At 34.5% G+C, this 23,015-nt stretch overlaps 1 protein-coding gene across 5 annotated transcripts in view; it reads left to right on the top strand.

The window, feature by feature from the left end:
• The window catches only part of LOC137403940 (calcium-activated potassium channel slowpoke-like), a 55,611-nt gene that overhangs the window by 22,563 nt on the left and 10,033 nt on the right, over window positions 1–23,015 (top strand). For 3 of the 5 annotated variants that reach the window (XM_068090070.1, XM_068090095.1, XM_068090104.1), the window contains exons 7-21: window positions 297–467; window positions 953–1,044; window positions 4,551–4,661; window positions 10,614–10,719; window positions 11,824–11,976; window positions 12,235–12,390; window positions 14,622–14,651; window positions 15,572–15,684; window positions 16,693–16,848; window positions 17,333–17,409; window positions 19,826–19,924; window positions 20,740–20,806; window positions 21,454–21,607; window positions 22,328–22,552; window positions 22,649–22,856. In XM_068090070.1, coding sequence (XP_067946171.1) covers window positions 297–467; window positions 953–1,044; window positions 4,551–4,661; window positions 10,614–10,719; window positions 11,824–11,976; window positions 12,235–12,390; window positions 14,622–14,651; window positions 15,572–15,684; window positions 16,693–16,848; window positions 17,333–17,409; window positions 19,826–19,924; window positions 20,740–20,806; window positions 21,454–21,607; window positions 22,328–22,552; window positions 22,649–22,856 — 1,918 coding nt within the window. Of the gene's footprint in view, window positions 1–296; window positions 468–952; window positions 1,045–4,550; window positions 4,662–10,613; window positions 10,720–11,823; window positions 11,977–12,234; window positions 12,391–14,621; window positions 14,652–15,571; window positions 15,685–16,692; window positions 16,849–17,332; window positions 17,410–19,098; window positions 19,132–19,825; window positions 19,925–20,739; window positions 20,807–21,453; window positions 21,608–22,327; window positions 22,553–22,648; window positions 22,857–23,015 lie in introns of all 5 variants that reach the window. The other 2 variants (XM_068090078.1, XM_068090086.1) reach the window with 2 other exon arrangements.

Below are 23,015 nucleotides of genomic sequence, written 5' to 3' on the forward strand. Positions count from 1 at the left end.
CAAAGGTTTGATGAGAAATGGTTAGATACCACAGTTTACTAAACTGCCTAGACTCAGTTGATGTTGTACTAGCTAAAAGTAGAGCTTGTGACAGCAGCTGAGAACCACATGCTAAGGTCAAGCTTGTATATTAACAACGGAGAAGATGAGTTTCAAAGCAAGAATCCGACAGTTTGTAACATTGGCACTTGCTGGCACCTGCTGTCACACAGCATGCAAAACATTTACTGTCACTCACAGTGATTTACTGCAAGAGAGTAAAGATTGATTGTTGATGTTTGTGTCACCACTTGCAGGTTGAAAACTCAGGAGATCCATGGACGGAGTTCTCAAATGCGCAGCCTATCAAATTCTGGGAGTGTGTCTACTTTATTCTTGTTACTTCCTCGACTGTAGGCTATGGAGATATTGCTGCCAGGACAGCATTAGGAAGAATATTTATGGTGTTCATCATAATGGGAGGAATGGTGAGTAAACATGGCTGAAGGTTAAAAAGAAACAAATTCGATGTCCAAGCATTATAGAGTGTGTGATGAGGACACTTTGTAAGCTGTTCCCCTTTCACTGCACTTTTTGGAGACAGCTGATTAGAATGGGAAACCCAGAACCCAGGTCTAATTAACTATTTGTTAGTATAAAAAAATCATACTTACATGTATATGACATAGAGTAAGTACTGCAAAAGATTACTATTAACTTGGCCGCTCAATGATCAGCAGCAAACAGCCCTCAGCTGTTCATATCTAATGAATAAGAGTTCAATAATTTAGTAAAAACATTCTTCTTTCAGGTAGAAGTCTTTTAGTTATTTAAAATGCCAAGACCAATGAATCAATTCATATACATGTATGTACATAAATGTGAAGTTACAAGAAGTTAGCTCTTGTAGCTAGTCCGTTATCGGCATTTTCTACAAATTTTTGATAGCATGATACTGTTTGAATTTTTGTAGATAATATTTGCCAGCGCTCTCCCAGAGATTTATGAGCACGTAACCACTGGCAGCAAGTACTCAGGGCGATATCGGTGCGAAAAAGGAAAAAAGTGAGTTTCACAAAGGTTGACTTGCAACAAAATTCACATTACAGTTATTTGGTATTAAAAAGTTCACCATGTCTTACTCTGTTGTTTTTTAGGTTCAAAATACGTAGAATTGTGATTACAAGCTCTTAAAAGCTCAAAAACAAACAGTTAAATGCAGCCATCATGAAAATGCCGTAGGTTGAAATCCCTCTCTAAAATGGTTCACATGGGAAGTAGTTAAACGAGATGGCTTCTGTTTACACTTTCATGCAACTTCATTCGTCAAAGTAGTTTCACAAATGTGCTTCACGCATTCAATAAAACCATGTCTATTGTCCTTACGCGTCTGTTTCATCACCATTGCAATGCCGTCACTTTGAGCACTGATACCTCAAAACCTACTGCAAAAATTTGTTTAATTTTTTAACCTTAGCTCAAAGAAGTGCATATCATCCTCTGATAAACATGAAAAGCCTGTCGGTCGCCTGTGATAGTAGAAAAATGGTGCAGAAATTGTTCGCGCCATTTGGCAGAAAGTATGGGTCACATGATCAAATTACGACTAGATGATTAGACCAAACTGAAACAAAACTGTAAAGTAGCGAGTATCTATATTTGATACGGGGTCTTCGGTAAAACCCGAAGTGTTTGTCATAAACTAGTGCTATAAGATGTTTTATGTTGAGCTTTTTATTGACCTTTCAAATCACGTGATAACATCGCATGTCAAAAAATAACCACGTCAAGTTGAGTACGTCATTAAAATAAAGGGATTCCAACCTACGGCGTTTTTGCGATGGCTGCGATTAACTGTTCATTTTTGAGCTTTTAAGAGCTTGTAATCACATTTCCACATATTTTGACCTACAACACAGCAAAGTAAGACATGGTGAATCTTTTGATACCAAATAACTGTAATGTGAATTTTGTTGCAAGTCAACCTTTAATGTTTTATCGCTAACCTAACATGAAGTTATTTTGTATAGAGCTAACCAAATATACATATAATCTAGCAAAGAGTAGACCTATCATAGAGCTAACCTAGCATAGAGCTAACCTACAGTAGCATAGAACTAACCTAGCTTAGAACTAAGCTAGCTTAGAACTAACCTAGTATAGAGCTAACCTAGCATAGAGCTAACCTACCATAGAACTAACCTAACATAGAGCTAACCTAGCTTAGAGCTAACCTAGCTTAGAACTAACCTAGCATAGAGCTAATCTAGCTTAGAGCTAACCTAGCATAGAGCTAACATAGCTTAGAGTTAACCCAGCATAGAGCTAACCTAACTTTGAGCTAACCTAGTATTCAACATAAACTATAAAGACTCATAGCTAAAGAGTCTGGTCATGAAACATACCCTCCTATAAGAAAATGGATATTAAAGGCCATCCTTCAAATAGAAAACTAAAATATTTTCATCAGGTTCCAGTAGAGATCATTGCTATAGGCTTACTAGTTAGGCATCATTGAACCAGTACAACTAGAGAAAATCCATGAGTCAATTATACACTTTCCATAGGTCAATTATGCATTTCATTTCCTCCAAAGCCATCTGCACGCATCTCTAAGAATCACTACGTAATTAGATGACTGCTCTTCTCCTCTCCTATTATAGATGCTCGTGATGAACCATTAGCAATCTCATATACCATACAATCTGATTTCTCTAGTAATTTCATTTGTTTTGCCCATTATACAACACAGGAAGTGTCACATCTAACTCAATACCTCTTGTGAACTGGAGATAAAGGCTGCTCTGCTTGTCTGTTCTGAGTGTTAAGATGGATTTGATGATGGACTACATTAGCTAAGACATAGGCTGGTACATAGACATTAGCTGACAGATTAAAAAGAAAACAATTGCATTGAAATTCTAAGACAATTATTTTAATTTTAAACAAATTCAATCAAAGCTGATTTAAGACAAAAGTTTGTTAGTTTACTACCGGCTAAAATGTTTTTTTTCATTAAATCAATTAAATTTTTAGTAACATGTTTTTTGGAGTATATATATAAAATTGAGAGCTGTAATAATATGCGTATATATTTGTGGTTCACCGTCTACCAGTGTTGTAGTGTACCAGGATGCAAACCTGATTAAGACATAATGGAGTCAGCATTTGTAGTTGTAAACAATAACAATTAGGTTTTGATAGGTGAATCCACTAATGCTAAATATGCTGTTTATCGAATGAAGCTGATTCCATAGTTATTTTCTAATCTTTTGTAGAAGTTGATTCATACATTTGCTTACATATATCTCTATATATAGACCTACTGGGATTTTACAGAAGCAAAATCAGTCTATAATAGCATAACAGAGCCCTCACTCTCTCACTCCCTCAACGCATCCGCGTGTCAACAGCCAAACTAAATTGTAGAAGTGGTCACTGGCTGTGTTATAGTTATTAACAAGTAGATATGTAAACTTTTGTTGGTACCCCAAAAGTCTCAGTATTAGAATATAAGTTAGATCTACTTATTATGTGTTAAAAGCGGATGTAATATATCGGTGTCAATTGTTCATAAAAGGTTTGTCATCATTGAGTAATATGCAAGCCAGGCTAGGGAATCCTTAGCTACACAATTTGGGCTTGTCACCTACAGTAACTATCAGATCGCTGCTGGATTGCTTCCAGCACTAGAATAATTTGGGGTTCCATAAAAATAAAAGATGTTGGAATTAAAAGGTTTTGCATTGACCTAGTTTACCAGCTAGCAGCTTTTATTTGACAAATTGTTCAGCTTACAACTCAACTATGATTCCTTCAACTAAATAACTAAAGTAGCGATGACTCATGGTTCTAATGCTAACATTTGTAAGGTTGACTGATTCTAATAAAAGATGAAGTTGGGCTAGTTTTAGTACAGCCTTTGGTCTCCTTAATATTGTTCATTTGTGTATACGAGAGTCCAGAGCTACTGTAATATTTTCATAAGAGTATATATGCGCATCTCTCACAGTTTGAAATCACCAATTAAATACTCACATGCCTGGTTCCACTTTGTTTGACATTTAAAACGCATCAGTTACGATTAGACTGAGGCTCTAGCTGTCATCAACTTAGACTAAGTTTTTACTGCATTGTTCTCTCTGACAATACCAACAAATGTTTGCTAAGAAACTTGGCAAACACTGCGTCTAAATTTCATTTTCTTTTCAGGTATAGCTTGTTAGTCTACCAAGCTATAGCTTGTTAGATCTGCCAAACTATAGCTTGTTAGCTTTGCTAAGCTAGAGTTTGTAAGCTTGCTTAAGCTAATGCTAGCTATTTTTGCTAAGATATAGCTTGATAGACTTGAGAGGTTATAGCTTCCTATAGCTGCAGCTTTGTTGCAAAGTTACTTTTAATGTTACTAGGTTACTTATGTTTACCTTTACCAACCATTTGCTGCTCTAGGAGTTCACATCTTACAAATATGAACTTCTACCAGATTAGACATTGTAGACACGCCTAACTACAGCAATATATCAGTATGCTCACTAGGAAAATCTGCGTATGCATTTTGTTTCATGTTGTAGGCACATAGTCGTGTGTGGGCATATCACCTACGACTCTGTGTCTAATTTCCTATCTGATTTTCTACACAAGGACCGAGAAGATGTTGATGTTGAGATTGTTTTCATAGACAAGTAAGTCTCAGCAAATAGCATTACCAAGTCTCTCACTCATAAATCTGAATTCATAAAATAACAGTAGATATGCAGCAATTTGCATAAAAAAATTTTTTTTAAGAGTGATTCACCAATGTATGAATAAACCCATATTTTAGACAAGTTTAAAATGTTTTGGTTTTGGCTTTACTTAAAGACAAGGGCTAAATTTTTGGGAAAACTCTTTAGTTTTATTGAAAATAACAGGTAGTAGGCCTATTATTTATATTATAGGTTTTATATATATATATAAAGGCTATATCAATGAGTAATTTGAAAAAACATTAAGAGCATCAGAACTGCCTAATAAAATGTTATAACAAATTTTAGCGGTTACAAACTGTATAACAAGTCAGCGAGCATACGTGTCTGGGGTAGATGCTTCATGCTATCAGTCTGCAAAGGGGGTAAAAATAAACCTGTGTTTAGTGAGTGACAAGCATTGACCAATTACATAAAGCATCCCCAAACTTTAAAAGTTTATTCCCAAAGTTTTCATATTAATATTTTGAATATAAAGCTTGGATTATTTGTCAACAAAAAGATCAATTTAATATTTTCAACTATATTTGATTATCATACTTTTTCAAATTTTCTTACTACTTTTTTCTCTCTCTCTCTTTCTCTCTCTCTCTTCTCACAAGCTCCGCAGTATATGAAGATGTATTGACTAAAGCTTTAGCTGTTCTACTTACGAATGTTTTCAAGACCATGAAGGTCATTTTGACCTTTATTACCATATAGCTGTGTGAGTGCTCTTCTCATCTGAGACACATAACCAACCTTGTATAATTATGATGGCACCTGATAGTATGTCTATAGATCGCTTTGAGCTCGCATAGATAGGCATTCAATCTGCATAGAACAACACAGTTCATGAATGAGTGTATTTATGATTTTGTATGGTTTTGCATAGTTTTACACAAAAGAGAACTACAAGGACTATATTTGTCTGTGGAATGTGAACTAGAGAATTATAACCAACTGTATGTCGAGGTTTGACTGTACACTGATGAGTAGCAGGAGTCATAAACCTTTATAAATGCAGATAGCATAAAAGTGACTAACAATTATCATTGTAGTCTATGGACTATTATGAATACAAATAGATTGGTGTGAAGGTGAACTATATTGAAAATTTGATCCAAATCTAAAAGGAGCAAAAATCTATTAACATCATTAATAAAGATTTGATGCTGATAATCAAACCTCGCTGACTTAAGGACTGGCCATCCAGTGAAAAGGTGAGCTTGGAACTGAATCACTATGTTTCCATGATGCGCAGTACTTCGATGCAGCCCCCTCCGAAGTCGAGGAAATTGTACGTTTACATCCTGCGCAGTATTTTTGAGCAAATTAGCCAGAAAAGAGAAATTGTATAAATCGAATCGCCGGATGGAGAGATAAAATCAATCATGGATACCGAACGTCAGAAACGGTCTTTATATGCTTCTGTCGTCATTATATTTTTATTTACAATACACATTCACAAGGTTTTATAAACCTTAACACAATTTTTACAAAGGAATATATTTTAATAAGTATTTTCAAGTACGTAATATATTATTTAAATGTTACTTTAGGACTTGCCACCTATTTTTCGAAGTATTGGCATCGATAACAAAGCCTAGGAAAGTAATCACCTAATTAAATATTAAGACCATAATTAAATTTAAATGAAAGAAGATCGGAAGAATAGAAAAAACAAAATAAGCGGGATAACTTTTGTACTAGTCTATGGCCCTCGATGAATCTGCCTCCACAACAAGCGAGCTATGCGCAGCCACGGCGCAATTGCCGTTTCCTTGCTGCGAATTTGCACTGGCTTCGCACTGATCAGTGTGCAGTGATCTCAGTGCGAAGGCGCCGTTTCCATGATTCGAAGAGAGCGCAACTCCGAAGTACTGCGCATCATGGAAACAGTGAATGAGATCGAGGCTTTAGTACAAGGAGTCGCAGCGAATAAGCACTTCCTCATAGATTCTCATTCTTTGTTCATTGAGCCATCGTGCAGGTCTAATGTACAAATATTCTTATTTTCAACCAACCTCAGTTATTGGTAAGCATCTCGTTCTGCTAAATTATAAAGAAACCATAAAACAAAGTAATAAAAATATGTTTATATACTTTATGTATTCTAAAAGAAACGGTAATCTATTAATAACAAACACAATACATAGTATTTTATATAATTAACGCCTATCAACTACATAAGACTAGATCGGTATATAAGTAATGAAAAAAGGAAACCAGAATTCATTTTTATGTTCTGTGATTGGCTGATTTCTGAACTACTAGTTCTAATCTAATAACCGTGTAACAGCACCCACGCTCAACAGCTTGTTTTCAGTCACATGTATCTATCTTAAAAACAAGCCTGTGGTCCACCGTTTACTTTTTAATACCTAAAGCTAAAATCTTTTTTAAATCACACACAACTTCCTTCAGGACCAGATCTTATTTTAAGTAAAACTTTGTGTGCGTTGTTTTGCACAACTTAAAGATAATCTTTATCCATCTGTCTAACCTTTCATCTGTCCGTTCGTCTGTCATCTGACCATCTGCCCATCTGTCTGAAGCCATGCTCAAAGGTTAGGAAAAAGATTTTCTTTCAACTGGATTCGATCTCATGACTCCCAGCTTGGTAGGCTGACACTCTACCACAAGCACTGATCAACCACCTTGCCACTTCTTGGAATATTTATGCACGTAGCCACTACCCTTGATGATCTCTCACGTGCACTTGACTGCCAGGGTATTAGTATAATAAAATAACCTTAAAGGCAGTAGGTCGTTGGAGATGCCTTGGAATCCGTGAGAGCTGAGTCATAATAACACAATGAATGTTGTAAAATGGCAGCAATTAATTCTATTACATCATTACATGGTAATTGCTATGCGTCTTTCATTCTCTCACTGTTCTTTCACATCAGACAGCTGGTCGATTCTTTCTCACCCCTTATCCAAGCTACATATGTAAAGGAAGGCTGGTCTGTGTTAGTGAGTTTATATCCCTTAAAGGTTTAAACAAGGAATCATCATGTTTAGTATTGTTCAAAAGTTTGGCGAGCTTTGTCGAGTTGAGCAAGTTATTGTCATTATTGGAAACATTTACTTTGATAAGTTACAGAAAGTTTCTGATGTTGTAAAATAAAAATATATCATCTTCACGGCGTAAGAATGTTGCTACTGTGGCCTGTGTTTTGTTTTGTGTTTTTTTTAAACCAATTTGCGAAAAGAGTTATTATACTTCAGTCACTCCAAAGGCTGACCATGCATGTTACTGTTATCTTAACGACGCTCTACGTTTATGCTCATCTTTTTGGCTGCTATCGGCCATTTAAAAGCTGGTTCACACTATATCGCCGTATTTCGGCGTTGATGCCACAATACTTCAATGATCGTCGATGATAACCATGTTCACGCTATCACAAACCCATCCGCGTTTGAATCGGGAAATACTCCATGACGTAGTGTTTTCATTTATCTTTTTAAATTTTCGCGAAGAAACATTTTTATTTGCGCGTACTGGAATCAAAAACTAGTTCCGCAGTGACTATTATAAACAAATATGAATAAGTCACGCTATTTGCGACCGCGAAATACCATCGCAGAATTGGTTCACATTTAAAAGGCGGTCGTCGATGCTCGGCGAAGTATCGGGAAAGAATGACAGCTGCAAACTTTCTTGACGTGTCTGCGATGCTTCATCGATGCCATTGGTTCACATAATCGACGATTAACACCAAAAGGAAGCCTTTAGTTTCAAATGCAGGGCTATTTTTACCCATCTTTGATTGGACTGATGACACAAAAAGTTTTTGCGATCATTTTTGTTACCTTTTTAGTGGTCAGCAATACTAAGTCTTTTAAAGCTGACACCAACACCTGAGGCACAGAGTAGACTCCAGCATCTTATCACATGTTACAGCATGATGCTGTTTGAAAGGAATAATTAGTGAAAGGTCATACTGCATTCTTTCTACAGCTGTCATTAGCATGTGTAAAGTGTTGGCTACACAGATTCCAATGTCTGCCGGGCTTATTTCCAAAGTAGAACATGTATCTACTAAAGCATTAGCATAATGCCTCTGCTGACTATCAGTGTCTCAGTGGGGTGGTAGGCGTAGGCACCCCTTTACCAGTGCCAAATTATAAAATATAAAGACATCTTTAAGGCATATCTTTAGACAATTCTAAAAAGAAGATGTATACATAAATACAAATCTGTTACATATGCTTTACATGTACATGTGCTTTAGATATTTTATAACTGTATCATTGCTTTTATAGCCGCTTTGGAATGAAGTTACTTTCTCTACACTATTATTGCATTCTAATGTCCGTGGTCACTTAGGATTCAGCTAATATATATTATATATTGTAACGGATAAGTAGCCAGGCCTACTGCTAACAGCACTCTACGTTCTGAAAAGTGCAGAGTGTTATAAATAACTAGAGTGTTGGAATGTGTTAAAGTTACTTATCTTTTTCCAGGTCGATGTTTATCTCTGAAGTCACACCAAGACTATTATATATTTTACACATATTATATGTTGTGTTTTATTTATATGTATATTATATGTAATATTATTCTGCTGGCAATAGTTTCATTTCAAACAAAAACAATTCCAAATTACGCCAAACAACATTTCACAAATTTCTGTTTTCTGTCCTAATTTTATAGAAAAGAATCTTTGCCTTCTTGCATGCTCTCGCACCATGCCCTTGTGCTAGGCTCTCACACCATGCTCTCACACTATGCTCTTACACCATGGTTCTGAATTGACACACCTCTTCGCAGTCTGATAGGCAGGCAATATTCAATTACATAAATATTCCTTAGCAGTTCACGTGGCAGCCATTACTGCATGTGCTGTTGTTCGCAAAATCAATGCCGCTCATGTTATGTACTTTTTATTGCCCGCTACAGGTATACTGATGATATTTTGAGAAAATTGCTTATAAGAGTAAGCTGCCGGTATAATAACTTCAGCATTCGCTGCCTTCATGATGCCAATTAAGAGAGATAAGTCTTTTGGCTATTGATGAACCATGGAAAAACAATTATAGTATATCTGTTCAAATATTGTAGAGCTGCCTGCTAACAAACTTATTGAATTAATGTTTGACATCCGTTGAAATAGGATGTTTGTACTTCTAATCTTCTCACTGCCCATATCTGTACTAGCATGAGAATGATCAGCGCTTTAGCGACCTGTAAAGGGTACATGCATGCGGTGCATCTCCCCTACACAACTCATCAAATAAACGGTCAATAAAAATTAGATTTGTTCTCAAGGTCGGCATATCATCTGTGAGCGTGGGTGTATAGGGCAAAGCTATTTTTGCTATTGCTGCCGTCTTTGATTCGTAGCATTATTAATCCTAGTGGGCAGTCTTCAAATATACCACAAAAATGCAACTGAAACATAGAAAATCTTATATACCATGATTAGACAGCTGTCAGCAAGTGCGTCAGCTTCAAGAGTCACGCGTGGTTATCTCGGAACCGAGTCAGCAGACATTAAAAATGATAGCTGTAGTTGCATATAATTGCAGGTTGATCATAAATGTGGTTTCCAGTAGTAATTAAATACATATCAGTTTTACGTAATCCTAACAGATTTTCTCATGCATGTAAATAATAAGGCTTTGTCTGAATACCAAATTTGTTAATAAATCTTAAGTGACAAATTCTGGGCCACCATAGACCTCAGCATTAAAACACTCATAGACACAGCCCTGAATGAGTCAGTAACTCCAAGTCTTAATGGTTTACCTATGCCTATGTAGTAAAAGCATTCCAGAAGGTTCTGTGGGACCCAACGCGTAGTAATATATCTATTTTCTATCGCCAAATCATCTCACAAAGCCACTCATATGTTTCTCTTTTTTCTATATTAGACTGCATACTGTCTGTTGTTGCAGAAGGGTTCCAGATCTAGATTTGGAGGGATTATTTAAACGTCATTTCACGCAAGTTGAATTCTACATGGGTTCTGTAATGAACGCAAATGATTTGGAACGAGTCGCGGTACGTACTAGATAATTATAAACTACTATTTTACTTAAATTTTTGAAATGAAGACCATTTTTAAATTAGAATATTGTTCCGTAGATAAAAACTTGTCTTTCTATAGCTAGCATTGCATTCATACCTGATATATATCATAACACTGTGATTATAATAGATTAATTACTCTTGGTTAGGTATTGTCCTCAATACAGTTCCTGTTGTGTAGCAGATTGCCGCCTTATGATAAAACTTCAGCTCCCTACTATGGGTGGGTTACGATAACATCATCCTGCATTAATCTGATTTCCTTATATTAATGCACAAAGTTAAACCATACCATAGGTTGTTTTTATGTTGTGCTTTCACTTAAATAAGCTTTATTTAAGTTTAAATAAAGCTTATTATTTAAACTTAAAATTTATTTATTATAAATTTGTAATGTAGAACCAATTACAAATTTTAATTTGAAAATTAATGTTTTATGAACTGGCACAGTGTGATGTAGACTTGGTGACTATTAAAAATTCTACCTCAGCAAATTGTATGTGGTAAGCATCAAGATAGGCATCGGATGTAAATCTGTTATTTGTAACAGCCAATTACGTTCATTTAAAGGTGCTGTACTCAAATACTCTCTATTTGCTTGTATTAGTTTGCCTCTATTTGTCAAATATACGATAAATCAGACATAGGCAATTTTATATGCTGTCAACTCTACAAATGCTCTTCAAGCTTTACTCAGCCAATTTTTTTGCCTTTTATTTCTTACATAAAGCCTTAAAACAATTATAAATTGAACATCGTTTTTTACACCAACTTTGGATTATTTTTTAATCTGATAGCAAATAAAATTGTAATTAAAATGCATGTTAGCTTTTAGCTAACTTGCATTTAAAATTTATATTAAAAGGTATTTCATCAACAAGATTTTAAGAAGCGATTAAGCTTGCCATAAAGGATCTCTTTTCTGCACAGAGACCTCAGTTATAAGATAAGAAATCATTTATGTGTTAAAAGTATGTTGTACAAGATATTATTAACTGTGTAGCAACAGTATTTGTAGGTAGCCACAACCTCTTAAAGACAGTGTTGTTCAGATGATTATGTATTTCATTGGTTTAGACAAGAGATGCTGATGCTTGTCTCATATTAGCCAATAAATACTGCGAGGATCCAGATGCAGAAGACGCTGCTAACATAATGAGAGCCATTTCTATTAAAAATTACTACTCTGAGCTGAAGGTCATCATTCAGCTGATGCAATACCATAACAAGGTATGTTTATACATGTATGTACTTTACACGTACACTTGTATAACATTAATATAATTTCTTCCCACTATTAGCCCTTCACATGTAAATTGTTACAACTTTGTTTGTTGTGTCATGTTAAGCTCCTAACCATCAAGTCTATGATGTAGCATTATGACTTGAAGCCTGAATGTTATTCATATTAACTTCTATTTAGGCAGTACAGTCGAGCAGACAACTCCAATTTGCACATGTCACAGAATTTTCTGCCATCTATTTCAGGCATATTTGCTTAACGTTCCAAGCTGGGACTGGAAAAGAGGAGATGACGCTGTCTGTCTAGCTGAGCTTAAGCTGGGATTTATAGCTCAAAGCTGCCTAGCTCCTGGTTTCTCTACCCTCCTTGCCAATCTGTTCACCATGAGATCTTACAAAACTGTAAGTGTCCAGGTTTCTAGTCGGAATTTTAGATCTTTCTACTAACAACTTGTGTTAGTTTTTATTTCCTGTTGCTTTCTTTGTTGGAATTGTTTTAGTTTCGTATTCATTGTGCGTGAAACATAGACATAGTTAGACAAGTGAGACTTGTAGCGAGACAAGACGTACAGAGGCTCTAGGACTATGGAACTAAAAGCGGTAGTTTGAAATTGATAATTGTTTCATAATAGATACCAAGAATTTGATTAAAAAAGTTAGTTTTATATATTAATGCAACCTTCACCTAATGGGCTTGTATCCTGATAGTCTCCAAAGTTTTCTGTAGCTGTATTATCCAGATGAACTGTGTTCCCTGCCAATTAAAAAGACACATAGGTTACGTTTTCCTGTTGGTAATAAATGAGTTAAATGCATTTGACCAACTATTTTTTATCATCTGTAAAGCCATTAGCTCTGTCACAAATCATTAAACATGTTAAAAACTATATATTGATGCAATAAAAACAACACTATTGCGACGCAATTACAGGAGGAGGAAGAAAAGGATGCAAAGGTATTGTATGATGTTTTTTTATCTGTTTGACTTCTCTAATTATATGATTGTGTGTATTACGTTTGCTGTGCAATATTGTTGATATTTTGAACTTCTTATTTGGGTTTATCCTCACCTATCCAACTATTACCAAACTCCACTTTTACAACACACCATTTGTACAAGGTAGTTACACCACAAGGCATCAGCCACCTCTATTGTATTAGCTTGTTGTGACAAATGTTTTTGTATATACGATTGATGTTAAATGCAGCGCAAAAGTCAACTCTATATCGTCTGTTTACTTAACCAAGTTTTGAATAACCTTCCAAGTGTCTATTGTGTGCATGGAATCTTTTACAGTCTATTCGTTCCATCGCCTTTCCTAGATGTGGCTTGCCGATCTGTGAAACGGCAGTATTTGTGCTAACGCTGTATTGGTTATTAACAGCATAACTACAGTCGTACATATTGTGTAACTCATTGTGTAGGTTTAATAAGATTGTAGGGATACTGTTGTAGACTGAGACTACCATGCCGCAGGTATTTTATTTAGATGCTTATGAAGATGCGGAAAAAGCTTTCCTTCCTGATACAACAATTTTTTCTGATTTCAATTCACCATTAAAAAAGTGTTTTTAAAAAAGTGAACTAGTTTAACTACGTTTAGAGAAAACTCAACAGTTTCTATTTACTGTCGTTTGACTATCTATATAGCAGGCAAGCATATAACGAGATACTTTGTAGCAATTGAAAGCTGACCGTCATAGTGAGCCTTCAGTAAGCCAATCAATCTATTATCGCGAGTCTATTAAATGACATTTTCAAGAATTCAAGTCATTTCAAAATTATTTTATATAATTTTGAAATTATATAAATTATTTTGTAAGGCTGAAATGAGATCAGAATTATTGATTGTATGCAAGAAGGTAATAACAAAACGAAACTGAATATCTATAGGTGGCTTATGCATTGTACAGCTCGTTTCCCTTTGGCTGTTAGTTTTTGTTACACTAGATGTAATACTTTTGTTGTTTTTAGCGGTGCACCTTACGATATCTGTTCAGCTGCTTTATTTGTCTGTCTACCTTGTTCCTAAGAAGGTAATAGACCAGCATATTGAGAAATCTCTTGTATGCTGCTGAAGCAACTACATATACAAATTGTTATGCTCCAAAATTTATGAAAACTGCTCTCAAATGATGACAATGAACCATTGCTAGATACCTCGAGACATCAAAAGGTTCAGTACAATGGCTACAAATAATCAATAGAAACTTCATCTGATATGAACTTTTTATATTCACATGTATAATATTACACTTTAGTTTGTTTTATTGATAAATATTTTCATGTTAGATTGATTTGAGGCCAAACTAATATTTGTTTTTGTGTGTAAAATTAGTGTTCAATATTTGAGGTTCTCGAATGCTGTCGGATATCTTTGGAATTGTTTGAATCATGTGACATAGATACTATAATGGCAGCAGGCCCCTTTTCAGCTTTCTTTGTAAAACTCTTCAGTTATTGTAATAACCAGAGCACTAAATATTTTATCAATACACACAAAATATTTGATATTCATCAAATCTTCATCGCAGCTACAATATTAGACAGCATGATTTTAGCAAGGTTTTAGAGGACAAGTATTGAAACAAAATATGTTTTAATGTTTAGAAGGTTTGTCTGTTTTCTCTAGATATTTCGACAATACCATACAAGCAAATGGGTAATTGTTTCTAATTTGCTCGCTCAGCTTTGGGTTACACGGGTGTAGAGATGTTTTATATACCATAGGGATTTTAAATCTCCTTAGCCCTTCTCACCGCAGCTCATGCTCTTCTATGCTCTGTCTAATAATAAAGTTTAACATCTGTCCGTTAGATAGGCACAATGTAATCGAAAGAATCAGGTAGGATTGTGGGTAGGATTCTGGCAGCAGTTAGCGTTACCGTTAACAGTACAATCTATATTGTGAGACTGTTTTGGAAACACCAAAAATTATCGTGAAAGCTATAATATAAAATGAAAAGAAACAAAATGTGATACAGGAATTTAGGTTCACAAAAAACTATATTAAGTTTTATAACTTTGAGTTTAGAAGTTATCTTTTGTATTGAGCAGTAAAATTGTAGATAGATGAAAGAAGTTATCCGCAACCAGCTGCATGTTTCTATCTCTGCTTCCAGAAGTTTTCGCCATGTAGATGAGCTTCTCCCTGAGCGCTATTTGAAAATAACGATTTGTTGATTAAATGCTGTAGAAGTACAAGTCTACTTCGAATAAAAATATAATTTATTACAAGCTGGCTGCTGTAGTTGTCATCTCTCGCTACTGCTTGCACTCACACCGGTTTGTGCTTTTTATCTGCTGAGAATTGATTAACTTTGTATCTACATGTATAATACTGAGCTGACTCTCTTCTACTCTTGATCACTGACTACTAGAATATTTGGCTAACTAGCTAACGCGCTTTTAATAAATTTAGGAAGGCAAATGAAGCTTTACGAAGTCTATGGTTTTAACAATGATTGATAACAGGCATTTATATTCAAATGATTAAAAATAATTTTGCTATTGCTGGAAGCAAATTCATATTTATGCCTGACTACTTCCTGCTACTAGTTGATATTTCATTTTTTGCGACAGAGCGTTGAAGATCAGTTGTGGCAGAATGACTACTTGAGGGGAACTGGAATGGAGATGTACACGCATGTCCTTTCAGCAGCTTTTGTCGGTCTCACCTTTCCACAAGCTGTAGAGTGAGTCAATCTTCAAGTTTGAAATTCAAATACCATTTCATGATATCATAAAATGGTAGTCTTCTTTAACACTTTCATCAGTGTTAAAGCATTTAAACTATTAACTTTTTAAATCTGATACAAAAACCAGCCGATCAAATTAGTAACAAAAACTTTTAAATAGTGTCGGTTTTTGTTACAAATTTGATCGGCTGGTTTTTGTATCAGATTTAAAAAGTTAATAGTTTAAATGCTTTAACACTGATGAAAGTGTTCAATCAGTTCAATCAGTTGTTGCAACAGTTATTGTTTTTACACAGTAATTAGCTGTGAAGCATGCATGGGTTCAAGCCTCTACAGTATTTACTTTAAAAAAGAATTGTGTGGAAAATTATTTCTGTAACTTTTTAAGTCTTTTCAAGTTCCGATTAGGTTTTCTCTTAGAAATATTCCCATCAGACGTGTAAATGAGCAACTCTGATTCAGTCAAAGAATTTATCAGAACTTTTTGCGAAACAAAACCTAAAAATTTTGTACACTTTGGTTGCTTAGAAACAAGTGACAGGAAATGTACTCAACAGTGAGACTACGCACAACTCTGGCAACCTTAATCAGGAATAAGCCATGGAGAGGAAAAAATTATTAATATTATAAAAAAATTATTAATATTATAGCTATTCATAATTCTTTTTGCTTTGATTACATGGCATGCATAGGAAAAGATTTTTACAACATGCATCATACTTGTTTTGTCTAATAGTTTCATTAGCTACATCAAAAAAATTAGTAGCCTAAATGCCTTTAAGGCAGTTCAAAAAATATTACGTAGCTAGCAAAATATCTTTTGTTACAGATATATATTAGAAAATTTGGTTTAGTCAAATTATGGAAAATGTTTTTACGCCGTATTTTCACGTCGTATTTTTTCTGTGTCTTTAGTTTATCTTTGAATTTATTGCCAGCTTTCTATGACCTTAAATCACAATCCTTTCATCTTCCTACCTTAAAAAATACTGTACATGTTTACAGGCAATGCTTCACAAAGCTCAAACTGCTATTGATAGCTATAGAAGTCAAGTCAGAAGACGGTTTAGGTACCCTTGCAATTAACCCAGGAATAGAGGCTAAAGTTGAGGCAGGAACGCAAGGCTTTTTTATTGCACAATCAGACGATGAGGCTAAAAGGTTAGAAGATGAGCGGATAACTTCTATGCAGAAGAGCAGTAACAAGGAGTTGTCTATTATAATACATTAGTGACATGCAATTAACACTTTTCTAGCAAAAAATCTTTTTATTAGATTCATTTATCAATTTGAAAAAGACAAACAAGATTGACTTTGCTCTAATTAAATTTTTTTTAAGCAGGATCAAGTAGTCAATGCCATGTTGGTTGTTCTACTACCTACATGTATTTTTAACTTCATTGGTGCAAGCGTGTTAGTCGTTTTACTATTACATGAAATTTTTATTTAAACTGTCTGATTCAGAGAAAGAATTTAAATAGATAATACAACATTACAGCATTTTGAAATAATAGTTTTACTAACATTACAAATATGTAAAATAATTTTCTATTATATGATGCACTTGGTGTAGACTTAGTACCTATGTCTGTGCTTTGCTGCCTTTATTTTTTGTGTTACACTCAATCAGTACTGCCTATTACAGAGCTCACAATTACTGCAGCACATGCCATGCAGATGTGATTGACCCTAAACTTATCAAAAAGTGCAAATGCAAAGGCAGTAAGTTCCTATCTGTATGTGTCTTATCCATAGATGTGCGCTTCGTATTTAAGCACTGTGTTTCTCAGAGAGCTTTTTTATTTAACAGCTCTGCTACATTTGTGTAAGTTACTTCTATCTATAGATTTCACTGTATTTTCTACGGGATTTCGCTTTATCTACAAATCGTAACTGATTTCGAATGCGTGTCAAATGTTGTTCTCTTACTTGAAAATTTTTTTACTCTCTACGAATTCAATTCTTAAAAGATTGAATTTATAGCGAAGCAATAACAAGAATATGCTCTTGACCAATTAGGAGGTATACTGGCATGACTGTTGAGTTTTGATTGGTCAAATCTACCTGTCTCTTGTTACGAGATTCCAATGTTATTCAGCTTTTATTCTGCCCACTAGAATTACCTCAACTTGTTTTCAGTGATTTACATTCCTTGTGATATTTTAACTCAAAACATTTTTGTTTCTAACATTTTTTCAACTCTTTTTTGTTAGTTTTTTCATAACCTTTTTTAAAAACTAGATTTACAGGTCATAATACAGTCAAAAATTGACATACTAAGCTAGTCTGTCTGGTGTTCTCTTCAGATGCCGGGACCTTTGTATGCTGGAGCAAATCACCTATAAGAATACTTAGTATTGTGTTTAATTTGTTTTAGAACTCAAAATCTTGTTTAATTTGCTTTTCGAGTTTAAAAAACAACAGTAAATATTTTAAGTAATCAAATTTCACATTTTTATATTTGAATTATATATTAAATTACTTGTGTAAAAAATTAATAGTAAAACTTAAATTAAAATTAATCTATAAATAAAGTTGATGAATTTATAAAATATTCCTCGTTGGAAAAGAATTTTTTATTGGCCCTTAATCTTACAGACATGTGAATGGAGGTTTAGGCACAGCAATGTGTATGTCCAGTAGTAGAGGGACTAATAGAAACATACATTTTAACTTACTCTAACTAACATTTCTAACTTCTAACTAAAGGTGAACTTACACAAAATTTTAATAGGTTGTCGCAGAAAGTGTCGATAGTTTTATCACTTGCGATTGCTTTTGATGTTTGAGGTGATCTGACTGCCAGGATGTTTCAAGATTAAAATCAACAAAGCTTGATCGCCATCAAATCGGTCAAAAAAAATCTATATGAATAAACGTCACTAGTTGTTATTGTTGGGATAGCTAATATCAGATATTGCGTCCAAGTTGCAACGTTACGGGTCTCTATTCTGTTGGTCTCATTGCAACTATAGATGTCATAATTATGCTTTTGCTTGATATGCGCATTTTAGTTGCAATCAAGTGTTGTAAAATTTAATATTGAATCATTTTAGTAGTCAGATCACCTCAAACATCAAAAACAATCACAAATAATAAAATTATACTGATAATTTCTTATAAAGTTTTGTGAGAGTTGATCTTTAATAATAACTTTCGGTAACTTAAGTTATGTACTTTTGTTACCGGTATTTTTGTTTTTTTATTTCTAATCAGCTTTTTTATCTTGTATTTACAAAAATTCAACATTCCAAATAGTTTCAGACAACTCGTTCCAAAGATTGCTTCACGTGTCTAAACTAAGTTTGCTCAAACTTTACATTCTATGTCGAGTTTTGTATGTAGAGGTGACGGTAAGTCAAAGTTTGACTGTAAATTGCAAAAGTATGTAACTTTATTGAACTTGTGTAGGACTGATACTGCTCTCGGCTATGGTACATTCTGGTAAGAAGACCTCATCTGTACCCTGGCAAACTCTGTAATATTTGCTTTGATGTTTTCACAACTAATCCCATCTATGAGTTTAAATGTGTTTATTCGACTGTTGCTACTCATGAATTGTTGTTATTGAACAGAACGATTTACCTTTTTGTCATGTCAGTTTACTGCTGCTATATTTATGGAATTGTTGCTGTGTCTGCAAAGCAGTACAGCTCTAAAATCAATTGTGTCATTATGATTTATTCTGTTATGTTTAGCATTTATGGTTGAAAAGCGGGTGTAAATTACCCCTTTAAAAGAAAACCAATTTAAAACAATATCTATTACTGTAATACATGTATCAAGATGCTGGCCAATCAATAATCAGTTTCATCAATTATTTACAATTTAAATATTGCTGTGGATAACTGATCTCAAAATTAATTATTTATGAATTTAAAAGAGTTTCAAAGTTACAATTTTTTTAAGACATTTGTGTAATTTGTAAGCTCATGCAGAATTATCAATGTAGCATGTAACAATCAATCCTTCTACAACAGAGCAATCATCACCACACTTACTTCTGGTTGTTTGCCAGCATTTTGAATGTTAAGCTGCACAACACTCTCTACGCTTGTGATTGGCTCACTCCTGTTGCTACCCTACGTGATTGGTTCTTTGCATTGCTCAGTGTCAGTGATTGGTTGTTCCTTGACAGGACTTGCTACTATGATGCTGTCACAAATTGTTAGCCGAAACAAGACCTCCATTGTTAGTCACCTTAAGCAACCCAACAAAGTAGACAACTCCACAAATGGTATTTCTGCAAAAAGTTGCTAAACTTCACATATTAGCCAGTGCACTGGCTGTCGAATGCATGAAACGCCAAGAAGCTAATCTTACCGAGGTTGCGGATCATCTTGCCTTTATGCTTTGCTCGCTGTAGAAATGATTAAGTTTGAAACAGCTAAATCTCTAGCTCTGTTGTATCGTCAGTCTCGCAGATTAGTAGTAGTAGCTAGAAGCTAAACAGTTGAAGTTGTGTTGCACCGATGTAGTTTTTAATTTCATGAAAACATGCACTTATTGTAAACAGTTTAGCTAGAGCTGGTCTATTCTGGGATTGGTCTGTATTTTTAGTCTACCAAAAAGCATTTTTTAAGTTTTTTAGCAAATATGTTTATGTAAATATGATTCTTCAACTTATCATTAAGTGGGCTAGTTTATGGTGCATGCAGAGTTTTATCTATTGAAAGATGGTGCTCTTTCTCAGCGGCCTTCTCATACTAACCTGGCTGAAACTTAAGCTTTCTTGCATTGAGATGCATATATTATTTACATATTTCATTGTTTATTCTACTTAAAATGCTATAAGTTTATGATAAGCACATACATTGTAGTTCGAAAATCGCTTAATAGTGTATAGCCTAGTACTTAATGACAATTAGATAACGCTTTTTAAAAATAACGTATTTCTGTCTTTTAGCCAAAATTGCCAGTAGCTAGTGAGCTAGCTACCCTTACTCAATTTTAGCCAAGAGACAATAACTTCAAATGGGCAAAACAAAGTTAAAACTTAGTCGATTAAGTTTTTTTTATGGGCCTGTTAATGACTTGCAATCAAACTTTTAGCAGTGGATAGCATGATGTCAGAGAAAAAGTCACGAAATGGTGCCAAGCCTGAACCGTTGTCAGTAAAGTGAGTATTAATTAGATTTAACACAAAGTTATGTGATGGTAGTCTCTGGACATGAGGAAATGAATCTAACGGTTTTTGGTAATGCATGAGTGTGTTAAATTAGGATGTTGATATGGCCTCATTCAAACAGATTTCCTGTTCATCTATAAGTCTACAAGCATATTTCTTAGCATGATAGCATACTATACATATGTTTTATTCTGATAAAGCAAAATATATTTACAATCGAGTGTTCTTGAACCTGCGCACATACTTTTCTACTCGAGCTCCCTCCTAATCAAGATTGCTAGTACCCTGGCAAGCTAGTGTGCTGTGAGATATCATCAGGTGTGCCATAAAGCACAGAGAATAAGTATCTGCATAACAATTCTAAATTTTTTAAAAGACGAATGATTAGTGCAAGGAAGTGTTACTAAGCTGAATGTCATGGGTTCAAATCCGGTACTGTACGATCCTTTTTCTAATATTTTTTTGTGCCTTTGGACAAACAGACGAACAGTTATGACTCTTATTATAGTAAAGATTGTAATAGCATAAGTTATTATTATTGAACACACAGTACAATAGTTTAGGACTCTGTCAGCACTACTATAAAATTTTAGTTAATTAAATTTTTATATTTCATTTTAAACTGCTTCAACTTTTAGGTCTTCTTTCTTGAACGCACTGACCTCTTCTCAGAATCTCTCACAATCTGGTGACAGACTGAGTAGACTCGTACCTACAGAACCAGAGATGAGGTTTGATTCTACTGGAATGTTCCACTGGTGTCCCAGCCAGAACATTGATAAGTGCACTATTGTAAGTATACATCGCGATAAGCCAAACCTATTTATTTCTCGTGTAGATGAATAGATCGCTATTGCTGGGTATCTACTAGTTGTATAATATTATAAATAAACCTAGGTCAAACCATAGATGGAAGTTTGTGAGATTGAAACCACCTAAAGGCTAAATGTACTATTTTATACTACATGCCGCATGTTTACATTAGATTTTGTTAATGTGGTATTACCTTGCTTAGTTTCTGCTTTAATGATTTGTTGTTACTCTATTTATTTGGTAAATTGTATTTTTTGCAAACAAACATGCAAAATAGTTTCATGAACATCTGTCGTAAATTTTATTAATTGAATTATAGTTTTGCAAGTTTGTAAAATATATTATATAACTTAATTTTCATATTCTCTAATAATTTTCTGTTTTGAATTTTTATCAGTTTTTATTTACTAGCAAAATTTTAGTGTTTCAAAAATTTCAAACCTCTAATATTGAAAATTACTTGTTTACTATTTTTCTTTATTATTTCAAGGATCAAAACTGGTTTTGCTCAAACTTTACATCGAATGTTGAAGATTTTGTACATAAAAGTGGTTGTAAGTCACAGTTTGGTAGACAAAGGACATTAAAGCAAGACTTTTATACAAAAAGAATCAAACTGTAATTTTGAATGGCTAGACCCAAAGTCATGTTCTCCTCTATAATATTTGAATTAGTAACACATTTTGAAATTCTTGCCAGGATATATTATCTCCTCCGTCCGAAGTGCTGTCCAGACATATCATCGTCTGCCTCTTTAGCGAAGCTGACTCTCCTCTGATAGGCCTCGGCAGCTTTATCATGCCTCTGAGGGCAAGCAACTTCCATTTTAATGATCTCAAAACTGTTGTGCTGCTTGGTAACATGGAATACCTGAGAAGAGAGTGGCTTTCTATTAGAAACTTTCCAAAAATATATTTAATGGGGGTGAGTAGACGAGGTCTCCAGTTTTACAGCTTTGAAAAGCTTCTCCTACGTGATTATTTTATCATTTACCTTTTTATTATCTTTCTTTCTTGAAAGGGTTCCCCACTAAACCGAGTGAATCTACGAGCGATAAGCATTAACACCTGCGACACTTGCATCATTCTGTCAGCGAGAAAAACTCTTGCACCAAATGAGGATCCGACACTCATTGATAAGTCAGCCATACTCTGTTCTCTAAATATCAAGTCTATGCAGTTTGCAGAGACTCAGGGTGGACTTCTTGCTAAGCACAGAAAGATGCACGGTAAGGTATTTGAGGTTGTCTTCAGAGTTGCAATTGAATTGACCTTTAAATGACCAAAAATGTATGTAGGAAATGCATTTGGTAGTTTTACAATGTACATGTATATCGATATGTCTGTAATGTGTCTAGTGTGACTCTAACTACACACATATTTTATAC

The sequence above is a fragment of the Watersipora subatra genome, chromosome 1 (assembly GCF_963576615.1).
Source record: "Watersipora subatra chromosome 1, tzWatSuba1.1, whole genome shotgun sequence".
NCBI classification, from domain to species: Eukaryota; Metazoa; Bryozoa; class Gymnolaemata; order Cheilostomatida; family Watersiporidae; genus Watersipora; species Watersipora subatra.